Source organism: Ciona robusta, chromosome 7, assembly GCF_009617815.1.
Source record: "Ciona robusta chromosome 7, ASM961781v2".
In the NCBI taxonomy this organism is placed as follows: Eukaryota; Metazoa; Chordata; class Ascidiacea; order Phlebobranchia; family Cionidae; genus Ciona; species Ciona robusta.
In genome coordinates, this window is record NC_143241.1 from 1,096,622 (window position 1) to 1,110,221 (window position 13,600).

A 13,600-nucleotide genomic window follows, 5' to 3' on the forward strand; every position below is an offset into this window, starting at 1 on the left:
CGCAAATATTCCACAAGAGTCGTTGGCGAGCTGTTTTAAAATTAAGAACCTTTAAATTGATTCTTTGACGCAGCGCAGTGCATAAGGTTGAAGATACGGTTTATGTAGATAGCTTTGTATTTCTAAAGTATAGTAGGGTGGGGAAAGTTGGGACACTTTTAGCACATAATATCCAAATATTCTGATCGTGTTTTAAACCAATTACAACGGTATATGGGAGTCGTGAAGATGTGAATTTATTATTTTTGTAATGTTCTTTGTTTTCTACCAAATGGGACGAGAAAATAAAAGAAAATGTGTTTCATCTTCCTCTACTCTAATATATAATTGGTTTTAAAGTCTGAAATCGTCTGCCTTTAGTTTCTAAGAATACAAAAGTCTTAATAATGTGGTTTACCACTTGTATAAAAATATAATGATATATTCAATGTATTTATTAAGGAGTTTGAGAGTTAGATTTATTTGAACTATTTAGACGTTCATTTATACGGCATTAATTTAGATCCCAGGTGTTAGGGAACGATCCGGCTTATTGGAGATAAAGCTGTGGTAATCTGGTCTCAAATCAGAAAGAAAATAAAGGCGATCAATGCATGCGAGAAAAACGCGCGGGTATAATGATGTTGCTCGGCAAGGGAGCGCAATTAGTTTGGTGACAGCCGTATACGGCTCAGCCTTTCCAACCGTAAAATAATCTAATACCTGGACAGGGAAGAAAATTAGAAAGGACTGGTTAAAAATGAAAGCAAATGTGATAACATGTTGTTGTATGCAAACTAAACTTAAAGTTTTTCACAAAATGTTGGTAAATGCCTGTTAAACCGCAGAAAAAGAAAGTTAACCTTATGAGTTTTAAGCAGATGGTAAAGAGAGAGTTGCAAACAACATTTTGTTGGGGGTGGATAAGAGAAAGCTTAGTAGGGTATTCTGTACGTTGTTAGTGGTATATACAAATCAATGGCTGGAGATTTCTACGGCTTTTTATGTTGTATTTACGGTCTGAAAATGGCATGTGTGCTTGTGTTTGCTTGGGACATTTCAGTATAGCCTTGAATTTAAAAGGAAATAAAGAAATCTATTTTAGGTTTCGATCCGAAGAATTGATTTAGTTTGTTTTTAATCTTTGAATGAAATTCCATGCAGCTCTTGTTGTATTAGATAAGCAGATACAATGTTTCGTACATGTGGGGGTCTAGGGTTGGTTTGCGCTGCCATGCTAGCTATTGGGACTCTCGCAGCCACCTTACCGAAAGAAAACGAACGTTTTGAAAATACAAACAAGAACATACGGGTAAATACTATTGTAAAGTGAGGTAAGATGGGACACCGTTTCATTCTATTACTCGTCCCGTTTGGTTGTAAACAAGGAACGTTTACAAAATAATATAACCGCATATTCACGACTTCAAACGTTGTTAATTGTTAAAAAGATTTAAAATTGTAGGTAGAAAAAAACGAAAATATGTAGTTAAATGATGTTTTTAAGTAGGGTGGGGCAAGACGGGAAATGTCTTCGTTCTATTTTCTCGTCCCATTTGGTGGTGAACAAAGAATATTCACAAAAGGCAATCGTAGTCTCGCGACTTTAACAGAGCTTTGATATTTCTTAAACACCCGGTTAATAGCAATCCAACCAACAATAGCACTGCATTGTTTTCATTTATTTAATATTTGTAGATAATTTCAACGAAGAACCGCATGGAGATATGGACAATGACGAAATGCAAGAAGAACCACAAGAGTAAAAATCGTTTAAAGGTTGCAGTGGCATTGAATAAATAAATAAACAGCAGCCATACTTTGTGTTTGTTAAACTTAAGGGGATAAGTTGGGACGTGGGGTAAAATGGGATTTTTACAACTTTTTAAACGGTTACCAATTGGAGGATAAACAAGCGTATTAAGATGGCTGTACACAGTATCCGGCATGCAAATTCGCTTGCGAAGATGTATGCAAACGCATTACCGAGTTCCGCATGCGGCAGCGAAATCCGGACAAAATAGACAAATAGTTTTATTTGAAAGTATTCTCGCTCTCCAAAAAAGTGCGTGGCAAAGGCGGTTACTGTTGTTATAAATATTAAAATTCGGTGTTGAACGATCACAACATTTGTTAAGTAGCTGAAAAAAACATAATAATAAGACGTTCGTTTTTAATGCTCGCTAATTCATACTAAAACTGCCAATTTTTGTGGTTTGCGAGTTTGAATCATCAATCCAGTGGTTAAAATAGACTGAAATATTTTGTACTGAATTTCGTTTCATAAAATTAGTTTTGGTTTTGTGAGAAAAACTGAGAAATAAACTTTAAGCAAGATGGGCAGAGGTCAGTATGACCTTAATTAAGTGTGAAATCGGCACAAAAAAATTGTTTTAGTATATTTATATATCTGAGTTATATAAAGTGATATATATATACGACAAGTTACGAGTATACCATTAAAATAAAAAAAATCAATTGGTTGTGCCATCTTCCCCCACATTGTAGTTTTGTAGTTCTTATGCCAGACTTTGAAAGTTTTGTTTTTAATCCATTAAATTATAACTTAGATTGCCAGATGTTATTTATTATAATATATTAATTTAATAACAAGATAATGTACAATATTTTAAAAATTCAGTCATTTGCACATGGAGATAATTTATGAGAAGTGGCTTGTGTCAAAAACAGAATAGTAATACCCAATTTGTGACAAAAATTCAATCTTTATCAATAGTTATTATCAATTTTCTGTTATTACAAGTTCATATACATTTGTAGGATACAATATTTATCAACCTTAAACCATATATTATAATTTTTTTATATATTGGGCAATATTTTCTTATGTATCCCATTTTACCCCCTTGTATTATATTATGATTATAACTATTGCTATTTAAAAGTAAGAACAAGAATGCCGATCAGTGTTTTAAAATTATAAACATTCGTGTTAAAAGATAATATGAAATATTTGTAAAAAATATTTGTATTTAAACAAAATATCAAGTAATTGTTTTTAAACGTTATACTGAATGTTTAGATTTAGCTATACTGCTGCTAAGATTTGTTTTTCATATCAACATAAAGTAACAGCGGTTTTATACCCACACATATACAACACACACACACACTCCTACATATACATCAACATTGTTCCGCGTGCGTCACATGCTTATCCTGCAGCTACATTTCCTTCTAAAGAGGAAATCTTTATTTTCGTATCCTGGTCATCAGAAGATATAAATTGAGACGACGTGAGGCATAATGAACACATACCAACCTACCAACTGTACAAGGTAAGCTTATGCTGTTGATGAATTATAAACTATTTGTTGTAACATATATGTTGTATATTCAGATGAATACGAAGACTTTGTTGTGTTTGCTCGTCGTCTGCATGCTGCTGGTTGACGTCAGCGAGTCGTTTTATTATTTTAACAGAAGACGTTTATATTACTGGGGTAGAAGGTAGGCACGTATTATCATTTGGGTCGTAAATCAACTTATTTCAAGTTGCATTTAGTCATTTAGTTGTTATAATAATAATATTAACAAAATAAGCCGACAGCATCGTTTATATTTCATTAGACGCTGGATATACAACATCCCCCAAAACGAAGCAGGACATCACCGTGCAGGTAAAATATTATATTTATTAGTAAGTTAAACTCGTTGTTAGCTGTATATTATTGTCAAACGAATCTTATTTATTGAGTGTTGGAGCAAAGACAATTCGTTCAACCATTGTAAACCACTGGGTTGAAGTAAATTGCCGTTTAGTGTTGTCGCACACACGGCCACATGGTGGCAGGGTTAAATCTCAATTAGAGGGCGGCTTGCCTCTGAAATGTTTCGAAGGATTGACGCTACTAACATTGTGCAATGCCGAGTTGCCATACTTGGTAAACCAGCAGCTGGCACGATAAGTGTATGAAACAGAACACACGTGTTATGACCATTGTCGTTTTTCAGTCACACGAAGATAAAAATGACTTTCATCCATTTTAATTTTCAGGTCATTTAAACGATGAGCCAAATAATGGTATAAGGATGGAAATGAATGATTTTGAAGATATCGAAGCAGAGTAGAAACTACATGTCGTTGTTAAGGCAATATTTGAATTCGTAAAGCAAAAATAAACGTATTAAGCAGATTTACACACGCGTTATATATATGGAATATATGGTAATATTTTGTACACCGGTTAATTTATAGCCCCAGTAAATAAGCTTTTTTTTCATCTGACCCCACAGTATTATGTAGCGAAAAAGATTTAAAAAGTTTGGAAAATATTTCTTATCGCAAATATTCCACAAGAGTCGTTGGCGAGCTGTTTTAAAATTAAGAACCTTTAAATTGATTCTTTGACGCAGCGCAGTGCATAAGGTTGAAGATACGGTTTATGTAGATAGCTTTGTATTTCTAATGTATAGTAGGGTGGGGAAAGTTGGGACACTTTTAGCACATAATATCCAAATATTCTGATCGTGTTTTAAACCAATTACAACGGTATATGGGAGTCGTGAAGATGTGAATTTATTATTTTTGTAATGTTCTTTGTTTTCTACCAAATGGGACGAGAAAATAAAAGAAAATGTGTTTCATCTTCCTCTACTCTAATATATAATTGGTTTTAAAGTCTGAAATCGTCTGCCTTTAGTTTCTAAGAATACAAAAGTCTTAATAATGTGGTTTACCACTTGTATAAAAATATACTGATATATTCAATGTATTTATTAAGGAGTTTGAGAGTTAGATTTATTTGAACTATTTATACGTTCATTTATACGGCATTAATTTAGATCCCAGGTGTTAGGGAACGATCCGGCTTATTGGAGATAAAGCTGTGGTAATCTGGTCTCAAATCAGAAAGAAAATAAAGGCGATCAATGCATGCGAGAAAAACGCGCGGGTATAATGATGTTGCTCGGCAAGGGAGCGCAATTAGTTTGGTGACAGCCGTATACGGCTCAGCCTTTCCAACCGTAAAATAATCTAATACCTGGACAGGGAAGAAAATTAGAAAGGACTGGTTAAAAATGAAAGCAAATGTGATAACATGTTGTTGTATGCAAACTAAACTTAAAGTTTTTCACAAAATGTTGGTAAATGCCTGTTAAACCGCAGAAAAAGAAAGTTAACCTTATGAGTTTTAAGCAGATGGTAAAGAGAGAGTTGCAAACAACATTTTGTTGGGGGTGGATAAGAGAAAGCTTAGTAGGGTATTCTGTACGTTGTTAGTGGTATATACAAATCAATGGCTGGAGATTTCTACGGCTTTTTATGTTGTATTTACGGTCTGAAAATGGCATGTGTGCTTGTGTTTGCTTGGGACATTTCAGTATAGCCTTGAATTTAAAACGAAATAAAGAAATCTATTTTAGGTTTCGATCCGAAGAATTGATTTAGTTTGTTTTTAATCTTTGAATGAAATTCCATGCAGCTCTTGTTGTATTAGATAAGCATGGTAGGTACAATGTTTCGTACATGTGGGGACCTAGGGTTGGTTTGCGCTGCCATGCTAGCTATAGAGACTCTCGCAGCCACCTTACCGAAAGAAAACGAACGTTTTGAAAATACAAACAAGAACATACGGGTAAATACTATTGTAAAGTGAGGTAAGATGGGACACCGTTTCATTCTATTACTCGTCCCGTTTGGTTGTAAACAAGGAACGTTTACAAAATAATATAACCGCATATTCACGACCTCAAACGTTGTTAGAAAAGCACGATAAAAATATGGATAATATGTGTTAACGATATCCCGTCTTACCCCTCAGTACTACATGTCTTTCTGTCACGATAAAATCCGTTTCTTTGATAAAGAATTCAATATTACGTCTTATCTATGATGTTGTTCATACATTATAGTCATTACCTTATGCGGAATATTAAGAGATATAATTCAGACACATGTTATATTATTAGTGGACTGTAAGATGTTGTTGTATTGATTATGTTTTACATTAGCAGAAACGTGTTATATCACATTGAAATATAATGACATTATTTAGATTATTATTTAACGCATTAAATAAAGATCGAACACCTGTATAAAATCTGACTGTTTTTCTGTCTTAATTTTTTCATTCTGTTGGCAATAAACAAATAATAAATTTACAGAATTACATAACCGCATCCTCACGACTCCAAAAGAACGTTGTCGTTAAGTTTAGAAAATGTAAGGGTCTGGTGTTACGAAAACGTAACAGACAAATATCGTAGGTCTCTTGTTTAAATAAATCTAATTGGACGAACTTGTGTTTTTGTCTGTTACATATTTTCGTAGCACCAGATCCTTACTGTATTTTACACAAGAATCGTTCAACTCTATGAGCATCAGATCAGGGTCATATTCGCGGAATTTAATACGGTTATTTAGAAAACGCGGGATTTAGATCCTAACATTATCCCATTTTAACCACAACGTTATAAATATTTTATAATGTGTCATATTAGTTGTACTTCATTCGTAAAAGATAAATTAAAGGTAAAATGCTTAAGTATTATCATATACACATTTCCTTAAGGTAAAAACTTATGATAAGCGAAACTTAAATTAGTGCATAATATTTTCAATGCCATATTTGCGGCCCTGTGGGTCAACACGGGAAACTCTTTCCCCCTTAAATCCAATAATTTCAGTTCAATATTCTTTATTTATCAATATGGGACGAGAAAAAATACGAAAACATGTTCCATCTTACCCCTCTACTGAAAATATACTTAATAGTCTAATCTCTCGACTTCAGAATGGAGATAATAAATAGACTTCGAAACAAAGTAAATTTCTTAATAGTTGATAAAAATAAATGACATGTACAATTTAGTATCCTATTGTGCAAGCAAGGGATATATTTTATGAACAATATCGATATAAATGTTTCAAACTTTTACGCGATAGATTTGTTCATTCATTAGAAAGGCATCTATAACGATACAACTTAATCTAGCGTTAATTCTTCTTTATTTAATTATTTTAAAAATCAATTCTAATAATTGCTTAATGCACCATTGCCATCCATGGGTCATTACCCCGTGAGCATATTTTTTACTATTGGAATCGATTTTGCCCGGGAAGAAATAATGAGATTACGGGAAGTTGGGATCTTATGTGATATCTTAGTGGTGGAACGGAAAATACGATGGATTCAAAATCAACGCATTTGTAAAAAAACAGTTACTTTACCTTGGCTGTATACTTTTGGTATAAAGATACATACGATAAATTTTATTTATCTCCTCGTATATAGTAGGACAGATCCGATTTAGAATAACAACGACGAGAAGGGAGTTAGCAGCAATACGATGGTCGGTTAAACACACTACTGGGAAAAACTACTTAAGATTGACTTTCAATTAAAAGCGTGGCTGGTAAACCAACAATAAAACATAAACCTTATAATCTATAAATTAAATGTTCTTTAAAAAATTATGAATTTGTTAGATATGCCTTATCTTTTAGGGTAGAAATTTGTTCCGAAAATGTAGTTATAAAGAAAACCAAAAATTTTAAGTTAGCAAAAGTCCGACCAGTTTTTTTTTCCATTAAAGAATCTATAGGACTTCTACAATTGTAGGCAGTCGTTAAAAATGGGAGATTTCAAAATTCTATAGAGCTGCAAATATTCTAAACCTCTTCCGGTTTATTGTAGCTTTGAGTATTGCGCTTAATCGCCCGACCGCGCGAGAACCTATTATGACGTAAACACAGGGGCGCTTATTGTCCCCAGCTAAGTGGCTTACACTATGAACACGCGTAGCAAGGAACGCCGCTCTGAATAATGCAAGGAACAATGAAAAATTAACGCTGGCCACTGCAGCCCATGCAAGAGTAAGCCAGTTGATCGAAGAGTGGCCTCACTAAAACCCCCGCGAGACATACCACTGCCATTGATGCGTTTCCCCTTGAATTTCATGACATTGTAATAACATACTTGCGCGGACAGTTTAGCCAAAGCAACACATTACGGTAATTATTGCATAAATTAGTCTCTTCTTGCAATTTTGTTGTATCTTGTCACTGCAGTTGGGACTAAACGGAATCAGATAAAAGATAAATGAGATTTCAAGTTGTGCTCGTTGCTCCTTTAATAAATGATAAGACACTAATGACTTTAAAATCATGTTTGTGGGTTTTAGACACGCTATGATAGATATTTGAAAATGCCTCATTAATTGAATGAATAAATGTAACTTAAATATCTTCGCACGGCGGGGCAAAGACAATCTTTATAAACCAGGTGTTCTGTTTCATACACCTCGTGCCCGCTCCCAAGTTACTGCATGCATGTAACTTGTGTGTGCTTATCCTGGATTGGAAACAAGTTACTTTCTTGCTCATGTTTTAAGTAGCAGCCAATTGTCGGCTTGTTTCTCTGCTTGTAATATCGATCGTTTGCTTCTTTGAATCAGCAGATTATCGACGTTTTAGCGTCACACCGTTTCATGCGGTGAACACTCACACTTATATAGCTCGACTGTTTCAATCTTTGTAAATATTACTTCATGCCCTTTCAAACGCATTTCAATTTATTTTCCGCAAGTCGTCTTATGCCTAAGCTGTAGCATTACAAGAACGGATGTTTAGATAAAATCAATTTGAAAAATCTAATCTCGGTCTAAAGCTTCTTACAAACAATCTTGAAACACAATCGTCTTACAAATGCAAACGCTTGAAATCGTAATCTATTGGTCGATCTATTGGATCGTGGTTTTAATTCATCTGTTCAAATATAAGATGCGGAATCGCATAAGCCGACACGTTGAGATTCAAATACACCTGAAAACCATTAGTAATATTTGTAAATGAACGAATGAATATTGTTTTCTACTTGCGTGGTTGGACAACGACAGTTATAACAGGGGTGTTTTGTTCATGCACCTTGTGCCCGCTTCAAGTAACCACGTATGTAACTTTGTAAGTTATTATTTTTTTAAGTCTTTATATTTTTATATTTCAATTCTCATTATAATATTACAAGACAGCAATACGTTCGTGGCATATTAGCTTGACATTCGTTTTAATGATAATATAACTAAGCTTCCAATGTCATGCACATAACCATGTGTTGGTGATATATGTTTTAAGCACATGTTGTTGTCAGTAAAGCAAGTCTTTCAAAGAACTTTTCATTTACTTTATTCATGACCCAGTGACTCATAAATAATAGAACACTTCTACGTTGTTCAAAGTGTCGGTTCCGGTTATAAATTAGCTCATTATGTTCAGTTCGTCTTGGGTGTATATGTTGACTTTGGGAAAGTTTACTAGAATTGGAATATTTAATTCGGAAACTTTCATTTCTTATCATGTACATTCATCGTTGTTGTTCGATACTTGCCTCCCCTCCTTTTCGAGATAAATCAACTTTGACAGGTGTAGCCCGTTGCAAATGGCGACTTAATTAGCCACGCCGTGAAGTGACGAACGGCTGATTAATCTTCTTCGCGCAAATGGGCGACGAGACACCAAACCTCTCAAAACTACTCACACACCAGAAGCTTCTGTCTTTGATAATAACTTCAATAATTCATCCGTTCGATTACAGCCGGTGCTAACGGTAGTGTTGCACTTGAAACGTCACGCGATAAACTTTCCATCTCTTAACCGCATCATCATATCTTGATCTGTAGAAAGTACCGGCGTTGCTTGGCGAAGACTGATGCAAGGCTGTCAGATGATATCTCAACATGTGCTGCTTATAAACAACCGTGTATGACATCAAGCCATGGTTCATGCATGAGTGTCAATATATTCATTAACACAAAGTAAACCAGGGTCACATATATGTTACCTAAAATATTAAAAAGAGTTAGATATTTTTTATGGTCCGACATGTCTAACTGTTCACACATTCTTGCATTTCCTACCGTCAAGTTTATGTTTGCGTGCCGACGCTTTCGGTATTCTGTGAATGGTTTATACAAAAAATAGAGAATGAAACGTTACAAATAAAATCGTGCTGATTGCTAAACCACGGCCTACTAGAGATATCTCTTTTAGGCCGTGGCTATAAACCTATTATACATTATAAGTTAAATGCATTAGGACACATTTAAATCACAGCACATATTGAGAAGGAGCGTGCTTTCACTCTGTTTCTCGTTCAATGTACCAGTACACAATTGTAAAAACACGCCTTGGAAAAATAGAAATTAGGTGCAAATGTATCCATCTTACCGCACCGTACTATATGTTAAAAATGTAACGTTGAATTGTCTTAACACAGAGGTTTCCGAATCCCTCCCTGACACCAAAGTTTCAACGCAAGACAAGGGACCTCGGTGGTTCTACAGGACCTCTTCAACAAGGCGGAAGATTACCTTGGCTTGGAGGAAGAAAGACTGCAGTTATTAGTTCGTCTCGTGTAAGTATATTAGCTGTTTCGGCAAATCAATGAATTAAGTCCTCTGCCTCATCGCCTGGCGGAGAAAAAATGTTATAACAGAGCGGGTGTTCTGTTTTATACACCCTATGTGCGCTTACGTGTTACCATGTTTGTAATTTTGTTGGTGCATATATTTCTTGTTTAGCTGACAATTTAGACAACTCATTAACGACCACTGCTTTGGAACAATTACCTTTAAACGTCTTGCCCACACAAACGCAGCGACGAGCCTTGAACCAGTAACCTTTAGGTTATAAGCAAGCTCGTACAATGAATATATACTTTAATCAGAATAATTGTTAATCAATTCACATCAGTCTAAACCTTATTTACTTAAGTTTTTAAAATTATGGCTTTAATTGTGTTTTCAACCAGAATCGTCCAGAGACAAACACGAAAGAATTCGTTTACACTTTTAAATATTCTGGAGAAAATTTTGTTCTGAATGGAAATGTTTCAATACGTCATCGTGAAGTTAATACTTTCAGGTTTGCGTTTTTACTTTTCAGCGCAAAAGTTTATGTTGTGTTTGTGTGTATGTTCATTGTGTGATAGTAGACTTCACATGCAATATTAAATATAGTAACATTTATAGTAGGGTGGGGTAAGATGGGACTAGAATTGATCTCTCCTATCGTACTATTTGTAATAGGTTAACGGCTCCAAAATATCGTTGTTTATTGTTTATAAAATACAATCAGGAAATATGGGTAGTGTGTCCCATCTTACCCCATCGTATGTTAGCAATATGTTGTAATGTGAATAAGTGTTATAACAAACTCGTAAATACGACACAGCAAACGCATTTAAACAAACTTGTCACAGAGTTCTTTTCATCTACGTACTTCGTGGGGAAGGAAACGCATCTGCTGAACTTGTAAGACAAGATTCGCCAACTATCGATAATTCAAGGTAAAAATATATAAAGGTAACTTATTTATCCTCGCGTGGCTGAAAACGACAGTCGTTATAATACGGGTGTTTTGTTTCAGATACGTGAAAGAAAAGCGCCCGAAAAGTTGTCACATGGGAAGAAGTGAGAACAGAACGGTTGAAATAAGCAGACCAAAGTGTGGGAAATACCCAAGTAAGAATAAATCGAACAGATAATAAACTGTGCATCTAACCCTAACCCTCTGCTTATTAAGTTGGACGATTTTCGTAACGAAATAACATTCAGGGTCAAGTACCAAGTAATTAACGAAACCAACAAGTCTCAACGAATAGCTTACTTAGAGAAATGTATTTCGCCTAAAATCGTATCAAAATTTTTATTTAAATATAATTCTATATAACGCCATTTATGATTCTCCAAGACTTGGTTTTACATCAAATTAAAAAGGCAAAAAGAGGGCAATCGACAGTCGTTAAACACGTTGCGGGTGAAACTTGATTATAAGAATATAACTTTTATCTTAGCACTAATAAACCACAACCTAACAGTTTAAAACAGATTAAAATTGTTCATTTACCAGTTAACGAAGAAAATTCAATAAAACTTCTAAATTAAGAAACTTGTACAATCTTTATATTTTCACGAATCTAGTTTGTGACGAAGTGGATGTTAGCATCGATAGATCTTTATACTTTGTGGTTGTAACCACGCGTTGTAAAGAATGCGAACCACGCACGTCATTAGCAGCTTGAAAGAACAGAATTTAATAAAATTAGAACGTAGATAATTAAATTTTCCGAGCTAAAGCTGTCCACCAGTTCCAAATAATGTTAATTCCCTTGTAATTTATTTTCAGATTTACAAAATTAAGCGAACCCGAGGCAAAATATATTTGTGCATAATATTCTATAATTGTTGAATAAGTTTCAATATCACGTGTTTTAACATTTAAATGAGAATTGAGTAATTAATAAACGGCATCAACCGATCGTCTTTTCAAGTGCAAATATTACTTGTGGGATTAGGATCTGCCTAATGTTTCTTGCGTTGTCCATGAAGCCAATCATCTAATTGCGCACAACCCGGCAGATTCCTGGCGTAGCAGCTTCACGAAAATCTATACCGTACGAAGTAAGGGCAACGGTAGAGCATAAATGATGCCAGCTTGCCGCAAAGTAGGGGAATTACGATTCTTGCAAACTGTTCTGACCGGAGTTTTTTCTCTATAGTTACTTTTTGTGACAATGACATTTACAGTCAATCAATAATGAGTTGAAATTGAGACGCAGGGTGCCACATTAACGTAAATGAATGAATCGAACTAATTTAATTCTCGTGTGGCGGAGTTACAATGGTAGTTATAACATGGATGTTTTGTTTCACACACCCTTAAAAGTTACCATGTATGTAACTTTGTGGGTGATTTTTTAAATCTTACAAAACTTTTTTGTCACAGGACAACATCAGCGACAATACTCAGCATCGAAGCGCATAAACACGCGACGAACACAACGTACAGATCAAAGTTTTGTTTCAAACAACAATATATCTCCATTGCTCCCCGCCAAGTTTCATGGACAAAAGTCTCTAGCGACATCTTTCGACCCGACCATATCCAGAATGAGTTATCGTCAAACTCCACTAAGAAACAGATACCGATCTCCTAGATCTTATAGAAGACGTTGTGTCATAAACGCGAGACGGTTTTCACAGTCATGGTTGTGCTTAAACCCTCCCAACCCGCCATGTTTCCTCATCATAGTCCAAGGTAGCGATTATAAAATCACGGAAAAAATTTGCCCGAAGAGATTGCCTTACCCGAAACAAAGCTCTATGTCGAAACTACTGAGTTGATTAAGGTTGCTTGAATGACGAGCAGTTATGTTTTAATGTGAAGGCAAGAAGGGAATAAGGCTTGCCGCAAGTTATACTTCCACCACTATTTGCAAAGCCTACTATAGATAACCATAAGTGACCACTGGGTTGAAGCAACAATTTCTTGCCCAAAGACACGACATATATGCCCTAAATACGGTGTGTGTTCTACTGTTTGATTTTGCGTATATTACACGACATAATTCTACGAATTAATGAAAATTGTTGTTGCTTTATTGTTTGAATAGTTTTTATTGCACATTAATGAATGAGTTTAACTTATTTATCCTCGCGTTGTAGGGGAACAACCACCGTTATAACAGTGATGGTTTCACCGCATATACAACACTGAGTGCAATTCATTTAAAATGTGTTTTATTAAATATACTGACATAACATACACTGTAAGATCGCAAAATAAACGAAGTCCTTATACTCGATTACATCGCTGCAA

At 34.9% G+C, this 13,600-nt stretch overlaps 1 protein-coding gene and 1 long non-coding RNA gene across 4 annotated transcripts; both read left to right on the plus strand.

Moving 5' to 3' along the window:
- The first annotated feature begins 650 nt into the window (after positions 1–650).
- Positions 651–13,586, plus strand: LOC149733312 (uncharacterized). Of its 3 annotated transcripts, XM_089880493.1 has the most exons (7): positions 4,927–5,579; positions 10,218–10,355; positions 10,752–10,864; positions 11,202–11,288; positions 11,369–11,463; positions 12,361–12,446; positions 12,728–12,869. In XM_089880493.1, exons 1-6 carry the CDS (start codon positions 5,448–5,450, stop codon positions 12,423–12,425), a joined length of 630 nt encoding a protein of 209 aa, XP_089736619.1. In that variant the 5' UTR covers positions 4,927–5,447; the 3' UTR covers positions 12,426–12,446; positions 12,728–12,869. The 3 variants fall into 3 exon arrangements, with proteins under 3 accessions (XP_089736618.1, XP_089736619.1, XP_089736617.1); XM_089880492.1 differs by lacking the exons at positions 4,927–5,579; positions 12,361–12,446 and adding an exon at positions 651–1,291 and having other exon boundaries at positions 12,728–13,586; XM_089880491.1 differs by lacking the exon at positions 12,361–12,446 and having other exon boundaries at positions 4,944–5,579; positions 12,728–13,586.
- On the plus strand, positions 3,124–4,140 carry LOC149733313 (uncharacterized). Its single transcript, XR_016385242.1, has 4 exons — positions 3,124–3,278; positions 3,341–3,450; positions 3,571–3,620; positions 3,998–4,140. It is a non-coding gene; the product is annotated as an uncharacterized LOC149733313 (long non-coding RNA).
- Positions 13,587–13,600: the final 14 nt, after the last annotated feature.

What these genes read in the sequence shown, in the direction of transcription:
- LOC149733312 (XM_089880491.1), top strand. Translation starts at nt 5,448, where the DNA reads ATGGTAGGTACAATGTTTCGTACATGTGGGGACCTAGGGTTGGTTTGC. An exon ending in CGTGAAGTTAATACTTTCAG is followed by an intron (nt 10,865 to 11,201) that starts GTTTGCGTTTTT and finishes AACTTGTCACAG; the next exon opens with AGTTCTTTTCATCTACGTAC. An exon ending in AAAGTGTGGGAAATACCCAA is followed by an intron (nt 11,464 to 12,727) that starts GTAAGAATAAAT and finishes TTTTTGTCACAG; the next exon opens with GACAACATCAGCGACAATAC.